The sequence below is a fragment of the Hoplias malabaricus genome, chromosome 2 (genome assembly GCF_029633855.1).
Source record: "Hoplias malabaricus isolate fHopMal1 chromosome 2, fHopMal1.hap1, whole genome shotgun sequence".
Taxonomy (NCBI): Eukaryota; Metazoa; Chordata; class Actinopteri; order Characiformes; family Erythrinidae; genus Hoplias; species Hoplias malabaricus.
Genome location: NC_089801.1, coordinates 39,814,676 through 39,833,514, shown reverse-complemented (window position 1 = coordinate 39,833,514; position 18,839 = coordinate 39,814,676). Strand labels below are relative to the sequence as shown.

Below are 18,839 nucleotides of genomic sequence, written 5' to 3'. Positions count from 1 at the left end.
CTCAGAACCTTTCTGCCTCCCTCAGAGCCCCACCTCATACCCGACTCCACCTTCCTCCCTCAGAGCACTGCCTCAGACCCGACTCCACCTTCCTCCCTCAGAGCCCCACCTCATACCCGACTCCACCTTCCTCCCTCAGAGCCCCACCTCATACCCGACTCCACCTTCCTCCCTCAGAGCACTGCCTCAGACCCGACTCCACCTTCCTCCCTCAGAGCACTGCCTCAGACCAGACTCTACCTTCCTCCCTCAGAGCCCCACCTCATACCCGACTCCACCTTCCTCCCTCAGAGCACTGCCTCAGACCCGACTCCACCTTCCTCCCTCAGAGCACTGCCTCAGACCAGACTCTACCTTCCTCCCTCAGAGCCCCACCTCAGAACCTCTCTGCCTCCCTCAGAGCCCCACCTCATACCCGACTCCACCTTCCTCCCTCAGAGCACTGCTTCAAACCCGACTCCACATTCCTCCCTCAGAGCACTGCCTCAGACCCGACTCCACCTTCCTCCCTCAGAGCACTGCTTCAGACCGACTCCACCTCCCTCCCTCAGACCCGACTCCACCTTCCTCCCTCAGAGCACTGCCTCAGACCCGACTCCACCTCCCTCCCTCAGAGCACTGCCTCAGACCAGACTCTACCTTCCTCCCTCAGAGCACTGCCTCAGACCCGACTCCACCTCCCTCCCTCAGAGCACTGCCTCAGACCAGACTCTACCTTCCTCCCTCAGAGCCCCACCTCAGAACATTTTTGCCTCCCTCAGAGCACTGCCTCAGACCAGACTCTACCTTCCTCCCTCAGAGCACTGCCTCAGACCCAACTCCACCTTCCTCCCTCAGAGCACTGCCTCAGACCCGACTCCACCTTCCTCCCTCAGAGCCCCACCTCATACCCGACTCCACCTTCCTCCCTCAGAGCACTGCCTCAGACCCGACTCCACCTTCCTCCCTCAGAGCACTGCCTCAGACCCGACTCCACCTTCTTCCCTCAGAGCACTGCCTCAGACCCGACTCCACCTTCCTCCCTCAGAGCACTGCTTCAGACCCGACTCCACCTTCTTCCCTCAGAGCACTGCCTCATTCCCGACTCCACCTCCCTCCCTCAGAGGCCCACCACAAACCTGACTCCGCCTTCACAGCACCGCCTCAGACCTGACTTCACCTTCCTTCCTCAGACCCAACACAAACCAAATTATATTTTAGTTCAGAGTGACCGCTTCCCCTTGTGCTTGGTTTAGAACTCAACACTTAATGAGGAATGAGAGGAATCTGCCCCCCTCCCCATACTGAAAACATACAGAAAAAGAATACAAACCTGCTCATCAATCAATCAACCTCTCTCTCTCTCTCTCTCTCTCTCTCTCTCTCTCTCTCTGCAATTATCAGTACCCAGCGAGCAGACCCATTTGGCCCAGTCTGTCTCACTTTGACTCTTATGGTTTGGTTACGGCACTGGCCCATGTTGTGTCTTCCGGCCATGTTCCAGATATTGATTTGGTCTAAATTTGTTCCAGATTACCCCTGATGTGTGGACCATAAGATGTGGCAGAGTTGAGGAGGCCAGACTCACCCTGAATCAACACTGTCATTCAAGGATAGAAATAGGCCGTAGCAGAACTACAGATGTGCCACATCTGGGCCAACATGTACATCACTGCTCTCTGGTGTGAGAGGAGTGTGTTACTGGTGTAAATTTAATTGCTTGTAATTCACTGTGTTTTTATCAGGAATTCCACCTTCATTGTAATCATACATCTTCATGATAATGTACATATTTGTTGCCCGTTTTTTCTGGGCAGGGCATATCTTGGATTTTAAATTGTATTGGATTAAATTTGTGTTAAATACAGCCCAATTTATACTTTTTTGTAGCAGTGTGTTGACGCGAAGCCTATGCCAAAGCCTGATGCACACCTCTCCAGAAATGTAACTATGCGTTAACCACTGTGATTGGTCAATAGTCAGACAGACATTGTTTAAGTTGAACAGAAGAAGTACAGAAACATGAACTCCTCACCTCCACACTAGAGACTGCAGAGAGAAGCACATTCATGGTGAGAGATTTTCTTTAAGGGATGTATAAATATGTAGAACAAAGGAAATATTCAGATGTATTTGTGGAAAATATACTTGATGGGAAGTGGGACCACGCGTGAAAGGCATTTCCTGGCACTTCACGTTAACTATGCCTTGTTCTAAAAACGACATACTCTCTAAATAGTGCAGTTTAAAAATTTCTAAAAGTAATTCTACTACACCACTGCATTGTTTACTACATAGTGTAGAGGTGATCAATCTATGGCCCTCTGCTTTCATATGACAGGCCCCTTTAACTATAGCAGCATGCCATATGTATTCTGGCCAAGGGGGATTGTCTATAGCAATCATTTTGAACAAAAATTACAATACAATGATCTGTTAGTGTCTAGTCTATGTGGTGCAAACAGTTAAGATCTCGTTGTCTACCCCGAGTCCTGCGTCCTGAACCTACACCGTTTCTCCATAACATGTGATAGACTGTGGCTGCAAGGAGACAAAACACTGTAATGAGAGCAACGTCGTACACTCATTGTATTGTGTCTCGTATTGATTAAGGGACAGTGCCACCAATGATACAATGTGTTTTTGGGCAACTTCAATCCAGCTGAGATTCAATATCTGCGCTTTTCAGTGAGCTGTTTTCCCTGTGTGCTCACTCACGTGTACCGTAACACTCAATGTAGATTTGCAAGTGGAACAAAGTCGCTGACTGTGAGCGTGAGATGTCTTTCTCTGCAGCTCCTGTCCTTCCAGAGGCAGAGCAACGGGAGACATGGCTCCCTCTCTGTGGTTCCTCGGCTCCCAGAGACGGAGATTCAGCAGCTCTCTCTCCCAGAGGTGGAGCACACAGTCAGTCCCCATGGCAGACTACACAGATCAGAATGAGCTGCGAATGTGCAAACAGTGCTGCCAAAGACACGTTTGCCTAATTTAAGATTTTCTTTCTTTCTTTTTATAATCCCCTGAGATATAATCCAAGAGATATTTAGCTTTATTCAAACCATAAACACATGCCTTATGATTGTAAGAGATGGGACCAAAGGCGCAATTGAAACCGGAAATGGAAAAACGTCATGCGTTGCGTCACACTTAACAAGCGGGTGGCATAGGCTCTGCGTCATGTCAACAAAGAAGTATAAATCAGCCTTAAAGTACTGCCCCCCCAAACACACACACAGTCACACACACACACACACACACACACAAACACAAACACACACACACACACATACACAAAGCAGGTGGGGAGAAAGACAGAGAGAGAAATAGAATGCATGAGATGATTTTAGAGCCCCCCCTCCCCCCACCCATTTTAAAGATGATTTGAATAAGGATAAAGATCAGAGCTGTGTGTTTGAAGTTAACTGATAAAGTTTATCCCTCTGTTTCTCCCTCCCTCCTCCCACCTTCCCTCTCTCTCTTTGTAAAGTGCTGATATCCTGAGGACGTGTTTGATGTGAAATTGAAAAGTGACCCACTGCTGCTTTAAATCCCTTCCAACCCCCAAATACCCCCCACCCCATAAATACCCCCTGCAAACATACCCCCACTGCAACACCACAAACACCCCAGGGGTAACACATTCACACACTCCTCTGATTGCAGTGTGTGTGTGTGTGTAAGAAAAAGTTTAACTACAATAAAAATAGTGCTGAGACAAACAAATAAATTTATATATAAAATAAATACACAATATCTCAATAAATCTTCACATTTACAATAAACAACAACACATATTTAAACCTGTTTACATTGTAGACACAAGGTTAATGCATACACACAGATATCTGTGGACACACACACGTCCAGCGTCTCCTTAGTCAGGAGTGTGTTCCTCTCAGCCGAGTCGAGTAAATAGTGATGTATAAACCCTACAGAGTGCTGATTGGCCAGAGACCTGTCAGTCTCAACAAAATGCAGAGCTCCCGTACAAACTCTCCGCTTATTAAATCTCTGAAGTTATGGCAGCTTTCACATTTATTTTTATCCGACTAACAACAGCAGCACGTAATGTTACACTGCTGTATTTTGAAGAGGTTTAAACGCTCCTTGGGTCGGTGGCTGAAGAAAATCTCCAGCAAAAGCCAAACGTGCAACAAGGAGAACGGATCTGTGAGAACTGGGGCACAGAGCCATGTTCAGAGGAACCCCATTGCTCTAGAGAACACAGTTCCCACTGTTCCACACACCATTCCAGCTCATCCCAGAGGAATATTTATAGAGCTTTTATACTACATGGTCACGGCACGGTCACCAGTAATGTAAAGCATTATTTACTCATGTATTTGCATGTTGTTGCTGTTTGGGACTGAACACCGCTCCATCATCAGTTCAGGCAGATCAGTAGAGTTTTTTCCTTCCTAGTTGCAGTGTCCAGCTATTGCTGGATTCTTTTGTCGGGCACTGATTTGAACCTCTTCAAAAGGCCAAGGCGTAATTTTACAAACTGTTGTAAGTCGGATAAAAACAAATGTGATGTCTGCTGTAGCTTGGAGATTTTACAGATGGCGAGTTAGCTGCAGATGTCTGCATTGCGTGGCGTAGAGTGTCGACTCTCTCTGGCCAATCAGCACGATGCAAGCTTTACACGTCACAGTTTAGTCCCTACTCAGATCGCTTGGGACCACAAGAGAGCAGGGACTAAAAAAGAACCCAGTTCCAGAGACTAGGACCAAATTTACCTGATGGAATAGAAGAAAAGTCCAGTAGAGTCGAGTAGAGACAAGTTGAGTAGGGACAATGCAGTAGAAATGCACCAGTGGACTAACGGAAGGAGACCCCCACCTTCTCTTTTTTTTTCTCTCTCTCCCCTGAGGTGCAGGTTAATCAGTGTGAGTTCCCTTTAGTTTCAGTCTCTCACCTCTGCCTATTGTCTCACACTCCTCCCATTGTTTCTGCGTTCTCCCCAGAATCCTTTCTTCACTCCCTCATTCTCTCATTCTCTCTTTCCCTCAATGCTTAACTCTTATGTCATTCCTGTGAGAAATTCCTCTCTAGGCTCAGTGCAAACAATCGGCAGCTTCCTTCCTTGTCCTCGTCCTTCTCCAAAGCAGCGTCCAGGTCAAAATAATATAGAAACGGTCCAAAAAAGCCACATATCTGGGCTTTTTTTCTCAGATTTCTGATAAAAATGAATGTTTTGAATTACATCGTTTAGGACAGTAATGCTAAACACAGCATGTGTGTGCTGACTGCGGGAAAATAAATAAATCCTGGGAGTGGGAGCATTACAGACATTCAAATTCTCAGCCATTATTTGTGCTATATGTAGTATATTATAAAAGAATAGTATCTTAATATAATATAATATATATATATATATATATATATATATATATATATATATATATATATATATATATATATATATATATATATACACACATTATAATTACTAGCTAATGTCACTATGTGTCAGAGTTTAATCACTGTTTGTGAAAAAAGAGAGTAAACTTTCAGTAAATCTCAAGCTTAATTTAGTTGGATTAAAAAATTCTCTCCAGGTAAAGCCTGATTGCTGACTTATATCAGCTATAACCCCAGTTAGCCTTCCCCTGACTGCGACATACATTAGCTTTGATTAGCAGCGGCGTCTGCGCTTGGCTAGGTAAGGTTAGCCCATTAGCATTCTAACTGCTATGGTTCTGACTCAAAGTTTTTTCAGCATATCGTTTCCCTTGTAGCATGTTAGCATTGCAACAGATTCCAGGAGATCGGGGGAAGTCACAGAGAGGAATGTGATCTGACGACTGGAGCTGGTCTTTCTGTTTTTTTCTCTGAGTTTTTCCTCACAGTTTCTCTTTATCTCTCCCAGGTTTATTTGCACACATGTCTCTCGGTGGTGCGCTGGCATTTCTTGCAGGTGACGTAGCAGCACCAGTGATAGCGGCAGTGGCAGCGCTCCTCCACCTGCTCTGTATAGGTGTTATAACCTCTGCCACAACACATCAGCCCACAGCTCCCACTGCCACTCGCTGTCTTGTTGCAGAGCCTGCGCAGACACACACACACAAACGGTTTTAACATCAGGATCAGAGAAAAGCAAAGGCAGCACATTGTTTTATACTGGAATCTTATGAAAACCATCAGCAGTGTCACACACACTGATGGACCATGGGCTAAGAGGGGCATGCACTGAGCTAATGATATCCTGAAGTTAGTGCTGGTGAAGTAGCCAACACAGCAGGTCCTCCCTGTCTTTGTTCATTTCTCTGTTTGTCAGAGAGAAACAGCTGAGTAATGTTTAACCAACCCCCATTCTCCCCTTCCCTCTTACTTTTCTCCAATGACTGATGATCCTCTAAAGCCGAACCCTAATCCACTCAGCCCCTGGCTCTCTGAGGGATTAATCACTCATCAATAACTCTGATTGATTAGGGCTGCAGGGCAGGCCAGGGTCGACTTGTACTTAATATTTTTACTCAGAGAATCAGTAGTGGGACAGCTGGGACACACCCCCTCACTTGGATTGAGAGGCAAAACAAAAGGCCACGCAAAAGGCCTATACTCTAAAAAAAAGCAAGAAGGAATCTTCAATCAATACAATGGTTCAGAATAGAACTGGCCATGTTTCCTCAGATCCATCAACAATGTAAAAGTGTTCAGTTCTTACTTTTACAAACGTCGGTTCTTTAAGGGTAAGAAAATGGTTCTATATAGCACTATGAACACTTAAAGAGCCCTTTGCATTATTAAAGTATTCCTTGCAGTGTGAAACCCTTCTTCACATTCATAGAAAATGTGCTAAAATGTTCTACACTGCAATAAGGATCTTTCTTACTGATGCCATTAAGAACCCTTTTCTAAAAGGTGATTAATAGAACAATCTATAGCACATTCTCTACCAAAAAACAAAATCCCGGACGTTTGTGAAATTCCGCTCAGACATTTTCTAAAAAAGAGGACATATCCGGGTAAAAGAGGACGTCTGCTCACCCTACCTTATAATATATTTTCTATTATTCAGAGGAAACATTTAACACTGCAGGAAATCCTGTAAACTAAGGGTTCTTTGAGTGTTCATGGTTCTCTATAGAACAAATGCCATTACTGAAAGACCCTTGGAGAACCATTATTTTTTAAGAAAAACAATGTGAAACTGGGACTGAAACAGCGCTTAAATTAAAGGTCTTTGTGAGGACCAAAGGAGGTCAAAAACAGAAGGACCCAGTGAAAGCCTAGAGAGCTGCAGAGAGACCATGGAGAGTTCTCTCTATGAGACATGTCCTCATGCAGCAGTGTTAATGTCTGTAGTTGTGTCTGAAGTGAGGAGACACAGTGGGCTTCCATGCAGTGTTATTTTTTCTCTTTCGTTAAAATTATTTTGTCTGTAAAAGACGCTGATCCATATTCTCCCTGAATTTGATTGCAAAGTTTATCACAATCAGCTCTTCTCCATTTTAGATATTTGTGTTTTTGCTGCATTCACACTAAATGTTGACGCTGTTGCTCAGTGACACCCCTCAACTTGGTACACTATAATAAAGGTGGTGTAATAAAGGCATAATGTTGTTTACCTGTCTGTGGTCCCATACGACCCTTGCTTAGCGTTGTAAGAGCAGTAATCAGGAGAGCTGACCAGGTAAACCAGCTCGTTATCTAGAACTGGCCTAAGCTCCATCTCTCGTGGAACCAGCTGTCGGTGGGAGCCCACTTGGCGAGGGACCACCCTTGTGGCTGACAGATAGCGACTCCTGAGCTGAGCCGAGATCTGACCCATGTCCAGGAGAGACTTCCAGCAGGTTTTTACAGAACAGGAACCGGACACACCATGACACTTACACTTAGTCTCCACAGAATCCTGCACCACCTGCAGGAGCATAAGCAATATTATGAATACTATCAATATATATATATGTTTATTATCTGAGATATACAGGACTATATTTGTTGTTGTTATGGTAGTGGGTGGAGCCATACCTGTCTCCCCACTGCATTGTTGTGCAGGTGCATGAGTCTCACTGCTGGCGTTCCTGAGCGTCTGCTGTTCAGTGGAGTGTCGGAGAAGGCTGAGCTCATTTGGAGCCCGTACCGAACGTTATCCCCACATCCTCCCCACCGAAAATCTGCAGATGCCTGCTCGGCCGGGGCTGGGGCACAGGAGCAGCTTGGCAGAGATCCGGATGCACACCAGCGAGCGATAGAGTGGCTCAAAACTGCCGCAGAGAGAGAGAACACAAATGCTGACTCACGGGTTCCTGAGAGAGAGAGAGAGAGAGAGAGAGAGAGAGAGAGCAAATTTAATAAAACCTAATTCAATGCACAAGCACAAACAAAAAACATTAGCCAAACCAACCTACAATTCTGGACCAAAAGGTCAGGGCTAAAGCGTGGGGTCTGTGTTGATGTGTATGTGTAGTGTGTGTGTGTGTGTGCGTGTGTGTGTGCGTAGGGTGTATTCTCACCCTTGGCAAGATCAGGGCTGAAGTGTGGGGCCGCGTTGATAGAGGAACAGTTCCAGCGCATGTCTCTGAATGTGTTCTGACAGGAGGCTTTAGTGACCTCCACTGCCTCCACCACACTCTCCATCAGCTCCACGTTCCTCCTGCAGAGCTGCTGCTGATCTGGGGTCAGAACACCCAGTTTCCGGCACAGCTGGGTATTATTAAACCTCTCAGAAACACCAGGAGAGCCCAGACCACTGTCAGAAACAACAACATCAAAATGAACACAAATATAAACAAATTGTAAATACTACCAACGCAGAGCCAGAGCACAAACACAAACAACAACACCATAAGTCACAATGTTGTTGGTGTTTCTAATAAAGTAGTCTATTACAGTAGCAAACATAATGTGGAATAAAATGGTTTACATTCATTGTCTTATTAAAGTTTATATCACTTATTTTACAAACAACAGAATTATTTTTAGCCTTGTTGCCCACTCCATTTTAGGCATCTGGCCTATTGTGACCCTTAGTGACCACACACCCCCAACACACCTGACAAGAATGTCACTAGAGCAAAGTTTACCAAATTTTTCAGGCTATTTTTGAAACAAATTTTCATTAAAATTCCCTCAGACCATCATGCAACAAAATTTCATATTAATACTAACCTGTAAACAAAAACCTAAATAAAATCACCCTACAAATACACATAAACAAGACAAACACAATAAATGCAGAACAATACACATACCCATTACACCACCAAATACATACACACAAGTCAGAAGTGTAAATTGCAACATTGCACTTAAATCTGTGACTGAAAACTCAAATACAACAGAAACACAAAAGTTTAAACTACAGACACAAGTCAGCTTCAAATAAAATCTAAAACACAATTTGTTCAAGAAAAACTAACTGAAATTTAATTAAGAACTAAACTGAACCAAAACAAACTAAACTCTAAAAAGGAATCAGATCTATCAAACATAAACTCAATTGTAAATGAAAAACTGCAAAAACAATTCTGAGCTCCAGTCATCAGCTAATTAGCTGCTAATAAATAAGCATCCGCGAACATTATATATTAAATAAGCATTTTCTTACAGCCAGTAAATCCCCTGCGCCAGCTGTAGTTGTAGTAGCACCACCGCCGCCGTTAGGGGGCGCATTTGACGCATTTCTCCACTTGCGCTCGAGTTCACTGCGATTATGGCACGGGCTAATGTCACACGCTTATATACGGAGCACGAGGTTAGGCCATGCCCCCTCTGCGCTCCGTGACGCCGCATTTGACCAGCAGGGGCCGCCAGAAACCTGACACGACCACCGCAAGACCTTGCCACAGCTTCAAGATTTAGATTCTGAATAAAGAGAACAGGATTTTTGAAGCACATACACACACACACACACACACACACACTCACTCTTTATATTTATATTATTAAATTACTGTGTTATATTATAATATATTATATTATATTATATTATATTATATTATATTATATTATATTGTATTATATTATATTATATTATTATTATTTATAACATAAACAGCACAACCATACCATAAAATGTACAATTAAATGTATTAAAAATTTTAATGTGTTTTGTACACATGTTAAAACAGCATAAAGTCAATGTAGTATAGGATATTTTTCCATAATTATCAAACCTTTCCCACACTTTCGTGTCTGTTATTCGTAAGTAAATAAAAACACCTGAAACACTCAGCGTAATTCCCAGACTTTTCATTAACAATGGGTCTCCAGAGTTAGAAACAGAGGGTGTGCACATTCTTTACTAAACAGAAGGTCTTGCTTTTATCTACACAGTTTTATTTGATATTATTTCCATTCCTGTTACCCAAGTTATCCTGCTACGTTCAGCAATTAGACATGCTTTGCATTGTTTTTACTCCCCCTCCCAAAAACGAGTTAACCTTTCTGTGATTTGAGAGCTTGTGCTCAGAATAAACATTAAATACACAAACTGGAGTATCCTCTGTGTTTCTTTACAGGAAATGTGATTACTCTTAGCATTTGGAGCTGCTAATCTTCAGTGTTTAACCTAAATATGTTTAGTTTCTCATCTCTCTCCAGTTGAAGTGTGAAGAGTGCAGACTCTCAGCTAAAATCATTTGGTAAAATTGTGTGATTTTATGGCATTAAAGTGAGTTAAAGCACTTCAGGGTGTGAGGCCTGCAGTGAAGGTGCTAACTTGTAATGCGCATTCCCAACAGAAACCATCGTGTCCCACACTGACCTTTTGAAGCTTTTCTTCTGAAACTGGATCAACAAGATGCTCATTTACATCTGAAACTTCTCTGCACTTGGCTTAATCCAGATTCTTCTGCCTAATTAACATCAGGGGCATAGATAAATATCAGTAAAAAAAAAAAAAGAATTTAGAGCTTCCTAAACCCATTCTCCTCAAAAACGTATTGCTCCCTGTGGTAAAACACTTCCCAAAAAACTACACCTTGATTTTTTTAATGTCCTTGGAAGATTTCTTTTATAGGTTTTTGAAACAATAAAGTTTCCTATAAAGTCTTAATTACAATCAGGTATTATTAAGAGTACAGTAAAATAACTATTTTATTGGTTTTACAGATCAAGATACTGTGTTTTACACACAGCATCACGCATCACATTACACACAGCACACATTACACTACACACAACACCACACTTCACACATCACCATGTATCACATTACACACAGCACCACACATCACACTTCACACATCATCAAACTACACACACCACACAACATCATACTACTCACAGGGACATCACGCTACACACAGTTTAATCATCATACAGTCACACTACACCACACACAGCAACATAGATGAATAAAGATCCTTTGTAAAGAATTAACTTACAAACAGAACCGTAGTCGTTTTTGTGTATTAACTATAATTTACTGGATGATAAACTTGTTATTGGCTTTTTAAGCTTAACAGCAACATCCACAGAATGTTACAGTTTCTTCTTAATCACTTAATCACGCATTTCTTGAATCGTCATTTATATTTGCACAACATTATGTGCATTTCTCAAAACATTTGTACAAACAGCACCACAGGGTCAATTACCAGCAAATGCTTGTAATTTGCTCAGAATCCATAATTCATTTCCCAGAATGAAGTATTTGTGTCAACAAACATGTAAGTGTCATCACAATGACAAGGCCTTGTGTCATTGATTATGAACAAGACAGTCAATATGTTTATTGCCATATTGTCAGTATATCTGTAACTCTGTATATCTTTTCTGAATGTGTTGGTGACAGTGAAAATGCACTAGGCTGCACTTTTACTGTTAAGTGCACAAAATTAGACATTACTGTATGTGAGAGATTGATTGAAATAGGCTGGAAAATATTCAGATTCATGCTGTTTACTGTGTGTACTGTAGATCAATGACACACTGTGTTATAAAGATACTGAAATGAAAGACAAGACTTTTTATTCATTCATTCATTGTCTGTAAGCGCTTATCCAGTTCAGGGTCGCGGTGGGTCTAGAGCCTACCTGGAATCATTGGGCGCAAGGCGGGAACACACCCTGGAAGGGGCACCAGTCCTTCACAGGACAACACACACACACAAACTTTTGAGTCGCCAATCCACCTACCAACGTGTGTTTTTTTTTTTTTTGGACTGTGGGAGGAAACCCACGCGGACACAGGGAGAATACATCAAACTCCTCATAGACAGTCACCCGGAGCGGGAATCAAACCCACAACCTCCAGGTCCCTGGAGCTGTGTGACTGCGACACTACCTCAAGACTGTTTATCACAAAGGAAATAAAATTCAGACAAATCAGAATTATAAACTTGGGAAACACCATTTAGGCAGAGATGTACATAAGGCTGCATGGGGAATTACAATGGAGTCTTCCTAGACCTCTAGACACTCCTATCTATAGGGCCACATATTCTCATTGACATCATGTCTGATATATTCCTTTGCGATGCAGCATGGAACTAATCTTTTTGAACGTCTTATCCAGCCTCTACAGGCATCAGCTGTGATGCCGTCACATGTTGCATAGCAGCCAGCTTATTTTTTCAGGGTGTTTCCTTTGTTCTTCCATTGTCAGAAATTGTAACACTGTGTTGTGCTCTGTCTATATATGTTACACATTTGAAGGTTCATGAGATGCATCTCTGAGCTATTTTAGAGATCTGGTTGATCATTGATTGATCTAAATCTTCAGTAGACATTTACCAGAAATGTACAAAATATGCTTCACAGCTCATGACAACTGGATTAACATTTCTAAGTATATTGATTTATGCAATGGACTATGCCTGGACGTTTTGGGGAGTTCAATAGTTCAACAGGGAGTTGGTGTCTGATAACCAAGCAATTGATAATGTTTGATAATGTTCATCTGCATATTAAAGCATGTGCTGTTGTCCAAAACGAATGAGAAATGGCATTTATGAGGTAACTGTATAGTTTGAACATACTAAGTTATTATGAGAAATTCAATACTGATCTAAGAAATGTTCCAAAGCGACCGAACTGCACGGGGATAAGGCAGATACTTTCTCTGAGGGAAGAAGGATCTGCTCCGCAACACGTGGCAAAGCTAAACAGTGCTAATCTACAGTAAGTATTTCTGCGAACAATATTTACATTTTATTTCGTGAAACAGGACAAAAACCATCAAACGAACACAAAACCGAAGATAATCCGAAGGATTAAACCGAAGGATGTGTACGTGAGGCAGTGTGCGGCTCGTTGGTCTAGGGGTATGATTCTCGCTTAGGGTGCGAGAGGTCCCGGGTTCAAATCCCGGACGAGCCCAAGTTTTTAAAAACATTTTAAATCTATGTTTTTAACGACTACTTAAAGATTTCCGCTTGAATGCGATTTCGAATGAGTACGCATGAACTGCAATAGAATAATAGCTGGTTAAAGTGACTCGGACAGTGAGTATATACCGGTCCACTGACATAAAAAAGTCTGTCACACCACTGACTGAAGACCAATGCTGGTCCACCATCTGACCACTCAGATTACTGTCCTGTACAGGATATAACTCATTTATAATCTCCTCAAACAGGTTTTACATTCACAGAGACTTTTATTCTGGAAAACAAACTAATACAAATATTACCAACAACTATGAGAGATATAATCAGAGTATAGGCCTGATATAAAATGATTAAATGATAAAAATGCTAACACTGTGCTGGATTTAAATGATTTACTAATCTTATTTATAAAGAATAAAAAAAAGAGCCTAATGAAGGGGAAAAATATAAATTGGACTGTGAATTGAAAAGTGCTAAAATGTGGCATTTTGTCTAAAATTCTGTTTAATCACCAGTGGTCTGCACAGAAAACGCTGTACAAAACACTAGTGGACCTCCTTGGCTAGTGGCACTAGTGGCAAGGAACTTTGCCCTCAGTGGAACAACAGTGGTCCACCGTCTCCTTTCTCTCAGGAGAAATATAAAAACAAAACCTGCTTTTTAATCTCAAGGAAATTAAGTTATAATTGAGTAATAATAATAATAATAAAGTTACATTCTACAAGCATGTTTTCTCAATTTATACCAAAGTCAAGCTTTAAGAAAACTGGAGGACATACTCAAATTTGGGTTTAAGTTATCAGCCTAGCTGATATATACTGTATTTGGAACAGCCCTCTGGACTAAATGTGCTTGTTTTAGAGATTTTCTGAGTGAAATTTAACACACTACCATTAATAATCTGTGTTTATTTTCTGTGTTTAACACCAGGGTAAAAGTGGTGTAGATCTGAGGCAGCTTTGACTTCTTGAAGCCACACACATGTAAACAGAGGCTGGATGTAGTTGCTAATTGTCCTTTAATTAATTACAGACATGCTTTAGCACATTTAACACAAATAAACCTCAATAATGAGGCAGAAACAACAGATTAACAGCAAATAGTTGAAACCCCAAATTAAACAAATTCAGTGCAGGAAAGACACAAAGAGAAAAGAAGGGAGAAAAAAGAGGCAGATAGGGGGAAGTAGAAGGAAAATATAAAGGAAAAGTAAATGAGAAAGTGGTATAAGAAAATAGTATAAACAACGAATTAGAAACAAAATATCAACAGGAAATTGAATTGAAAAAAAAAAAAAGATTCCTTAAGTCAGTAAATGTAATTCAGTGGAAAGAAAAATATTTGAAAATACTCAGGAATGTGCTTGAATATATGTGAGTAGCTACTCCCCTTCTCACAGAGAACAGACATTACCTGTCTGAGACCATGCACACACACACACACACACACACACACATTAAAAGGAAGCCTCTGTCACACATTAAAGACCTTAGTGTATCCTGGATTGTGTGATTGCAGGATGTTGGCATTGATATGGGTGGGAGAGGCAGAGCAGGAGATAAATAGAGGGAGAGAGAGGTGAGAGGTCTCATGTTTGTGAATGGACTCCAGTCTCAGGTGTGTTTACTCCACAGCCATCAACACAATCCACAAACTGTCACAAAGCGTCTACCCCAGCTCCTGAAATATTTACAAGAATAAAACCTTGTTTCTCCAATATACTAACATTACAGGAGAAGGTATATATAATGTACCTAATTGTAAATAAAGATTTTGGAAAAAATGTATATGTAAAAATTAGTATATGTAAAATTATAAGATTGGAACAAGTATTCATTCATTCATTCATTCATTCATTTATTCACACACTCACCTATTCATTTTACACACCTATCCGATCCGGTTCTATTAAAGCAATGTGAACTCTTTTAGCAGTGTTCTGAACCAGTTCTATCATAGCAGCATTAACTCTTTCAGCAGTGTGTGCTGCAGTAGCTCTTCGGTGGAACTGTAAATTACAAACACAATCCTTGGGATAAATATTGCACATAATAAAATATACTCAGCAAATGACACTAACACTAACACTAACACTAACAGGGGAACTCTGTTGTGTTCTCCATCTGACCACTAGAGGGCGGTGCGACGCAACAAATTAAACATTACCGCAGCTCTGCTAGGAAAAACAGTATACACACACACACACACACACGTTCAAGCACTGAAAATGTACTTTTAACAAACATTATTTTGAGTAAAATATTTAATATAAAACGAGGTAACTGTACAAAAAGAGTAAAAAAAGAGAACATCTATATTTTATCAACATATTTACAGTTCTTGCGTATAAACAAATGTACATTATTTTCAGGGAGAAAGGACACACACAGACCCACACACACTACTCTTTTGCAGACAACACCTCACACAAACGCACAATACATAGCTACTGTACAATATTTTTTTCTGCATAAGATGTGAGAAGCGATTTCAGACGCAGTTTTACAAAGAAAGAAAATATTGTTCAAAAATGTATTAAAATATTCCAAACAATTAACTGATTACACTGGCTCCACTCAACAGAATCAGATGGTGTTTAATTCATATTTTGGCTTGTTGTGTTTAGTCTTTGTTTACATTTAGCTAGATTAAGGGTATTTGGATAGTAGCATGCTAGCATAGTTGGCTATTGTTTCAGTTGGTCGACCTGCTAGATTTCTAACTCATTAATTTGTGCATATTTGAAGATCATGACTTGTCTTACATTATCAGGGGGTGAGAACGACCCCTGATTTAAACATTGTAGACCAAAATCAAAACAATAATCTCATAAATAAGGCTCCCTCTGCAGGGAGCAGGGAACAAGGGAGGACACTAAGCAACTGTGACATAGCCCCAACTGTGTGTAATGAGGAGCTGAGACTCTAAACTCTGTTGTAATTTAGAAAAAGCTTCTGCATCAGTTTGTGTTTGTTAATGTCAGGCAGCGGAACAGCCAGAGAATAAACATACAGACACACTTGCGCGTACACACACACACACACACACACACACACACACACACACACACACACACACTGTGACAGCCGTCTCCAAAAACACAGGAAAACTGAAATGTTTACACCGTGTTTAGTTTTCTGCTTCCCATCAGACCTGTACATGAGGAGAGAAGAGGTGAAAACCAACGCCTGGCAAAAACACTCATTTATGTGACCCCACCACCCCACAAGCCCCAAGACATGTTTGGTGTCTGTAGTTTCTCAAGTTTTAACTGGAACTCTGAAGCTAAATTTGATTTTGTCCATTTTATATTAAAATTTTCACATAGACCAACATTTTTTAACACCCCTGGCATTGAGAGTAAGCATTTCTCAAATTTTACATTTTTTCAGAGTTCATCATTGTTCGCCCTTTGAGCTGGATCACTGTATCAGGGGTTGTTTGTTATGAAGAATGTACCATGCTCCTCCTGCATCCAAACATCATTAAAATCACTAAAGGACGAGCAAGCTCCTAGAAACACCCTGAACCAAACTGTACTGAGGGGACTGGAGTGGTGAGAGCACTGAATGTGGTGAAGAACAGAAAGGAGCACGGCATGTGGGTTTCTCAAGGGAGGAAGGAGAGGAACATGGACATGGGTGTTCTGGACAGGAATAATCACAGAGGAGATTCTTTAGAACAACTGCCACCTTAGTGCGGCTACTAACAAACTGAGGAAATTATTGTGAATGAAATGTTGTTTGGATTGTAAGTATTTTTCTGTAAAAGTAGTAAATTAAGTTTAATTTAAAACATTTTGAAGACATCTTAAAAAAAATAAAATAAAATAAAATCTTCTGGTGTTAGACACATCTTTATCAGTGCTAATGTTGCAGTCCGAGTCTGTCAGAGATGTTCACAAGTCATGTTTTTGCAAGTCCAAGTCAAGTCTTAAGTTTTCGAGCTCGAGTCCAAGTCAAGTCTCAGGTTTTCGAGGGGCAAACCTAATTTAAGTCTCTCGTCACGAGTCTCAATTCTCTTGTGTTTGAAAAAAAAAAAGAATGACATCTGTTCCGGCCCAAAACACTGTATTGCTATTTCTTATGAGTTCAAATCATGTACTTCACTGTCAAATATTAGCACACACTACAGTATCAAAAATGAGCAGTTGTATGATCACTTTTAATTTCAATGCAACCCACAAAAAAAATGGTATTTTTGCTATATTTGAGCTATATTTTCTCTACACTACAGGATCCTTAGAGGTTTTTTTACTTAGTATCAGCCCAGGCCTCTCATGTCTAACATTTTTCCGTGTTTGAAGAAAAAAAAACTATTGTAAGTGAAGTGTGTACTGATTTTTAACCCCACTTTACTCAACTAGCTACAGTTTTTAATATAAGAGATTACTGCACATGGCGCGACACATTACGTAGCACATTTACTGCATCTGGTGGAAACAAAAGGAAAGAGGTGGTTGCCTCATGTGCATTGCACTCTGGCTCCAAGTTTGACTTGCAGAACTGTAGAATAATCACGGAGGGCATGTCGTCACGTGTGAACTCTCATGCAGGGAATTAGCACTTGGACCAGTGCATTGGACCAGTTTGGGCTACGCCACTGTGAGTCGACATTAATTTATTTTTAAATGGGCTGTTTATGTTTAATATAGTATAAAGTATAAAAACGCAGTACCTTTAAATCAGCATGTTGTGCTTTGCTGCAGAGAGAATGGTCTAATTAAACAGCAGTCGGCTAAATTATCCAGATAATTACAAATAAATATACAGCCTATCGGCTTAGTCCATTTAATACTATAAATAAAATAAAAAAAAAAAGTAACAAATAATTATTAATAAAGTAGTGGTGCTGTGATTGTTTTGCTGATATCAGGTTGAACATGGCAGAGAAGGAATTGAATGCAGGTCACCAAGCAATACATTTAGTAAATAATAATAATAATAATAATAATAATAATAATAATAATAATAATAATGATGATGATGATAATAATTACACAAAAAGTCCCAAATCTCGGAAGGTCTCAAATTAGGTCTGAAGACATTGTGTGAGCGACTTAAGTGCAACTCCACACTCAGAGTTAAGTATTTTCAACTCCAGATGAAGCTACCGCATTTTGTCTGGACCCCTCACCCCACACAGAGAAGTGGGTGGGGCCATAATTTATCTGAGCTTGTAGTGATTACTCAAAAGATTGAGGAGATATTTTGATATTAGTTATTAATAATAACGCTAAAAAGGTGGCATTGAGAAGCATTGATCTTACACATCTGGGCTCGAAGCAATCGAGGTAATGGTGATTCTGATAGGATAGAACGGATCATGTAATTTTGGACTGAGTTGTGATCGGTCAGCGAAGTCTCAGTAGCACTGTACAGGACTGAGAAAGATGTACTTGAGGATAAAAGTAAATTAACCCATATAAGTCTAGAGGTCTTACTTTCCTTGATGTATTATGTAAATGTAATTACATATTTACATAATTATTACATATATTACACAGACAATTATGCTTAGATCTCTTCACCTGTGGAAATCCACTTGTGGGTGTGTTCAATGAAATAAATGGCTCAGT

General features: G+C 40.8%; 1 protein-coding gene and 1 non-coding gene across 2 annotated transcripts; one reads left to right on the top strand and one right to left on the bottom strand.

Moving 5' to 3' along the window:
* Positions 1-5,552: 5,552 nt before the first annotated feature.
* On the bottom strand, positions 5,553-9,600 carry wnt11f2 (wnt 11, family member 2). The gene is made up of 5 exons (XM_066653746.1): positions 9,536-9,600; positions 8,442-8,677; positions 7,957-8,234; positions 7,554-7,846; positions 5,553-6,028 (listed from the first exon to the last, which is right to left on the bottom strand). Exons 1-5 carry the CDS (start codon positions 9,598-9,600, stop codon positions 5,854-5,856), a joined length of 1,047 nt encoding a protein of 348 aa, XP_066509843.1. The 3' UTR covers positions 5,553-5,853.
* Positions 9,601-13,178: 3,578 nt separating this feature from the next.
* On the top strand, positions 13,179-13,250 carry trnap-agg (transfer RNA proline (anticodon AGG)). Its single transcript has one exon. It is a non-coding gene; the product is annotated as a tRNA-Pro (tRNA).
* Positions 13,251-18,839: the final 5,589 nt, after the last annotated feature.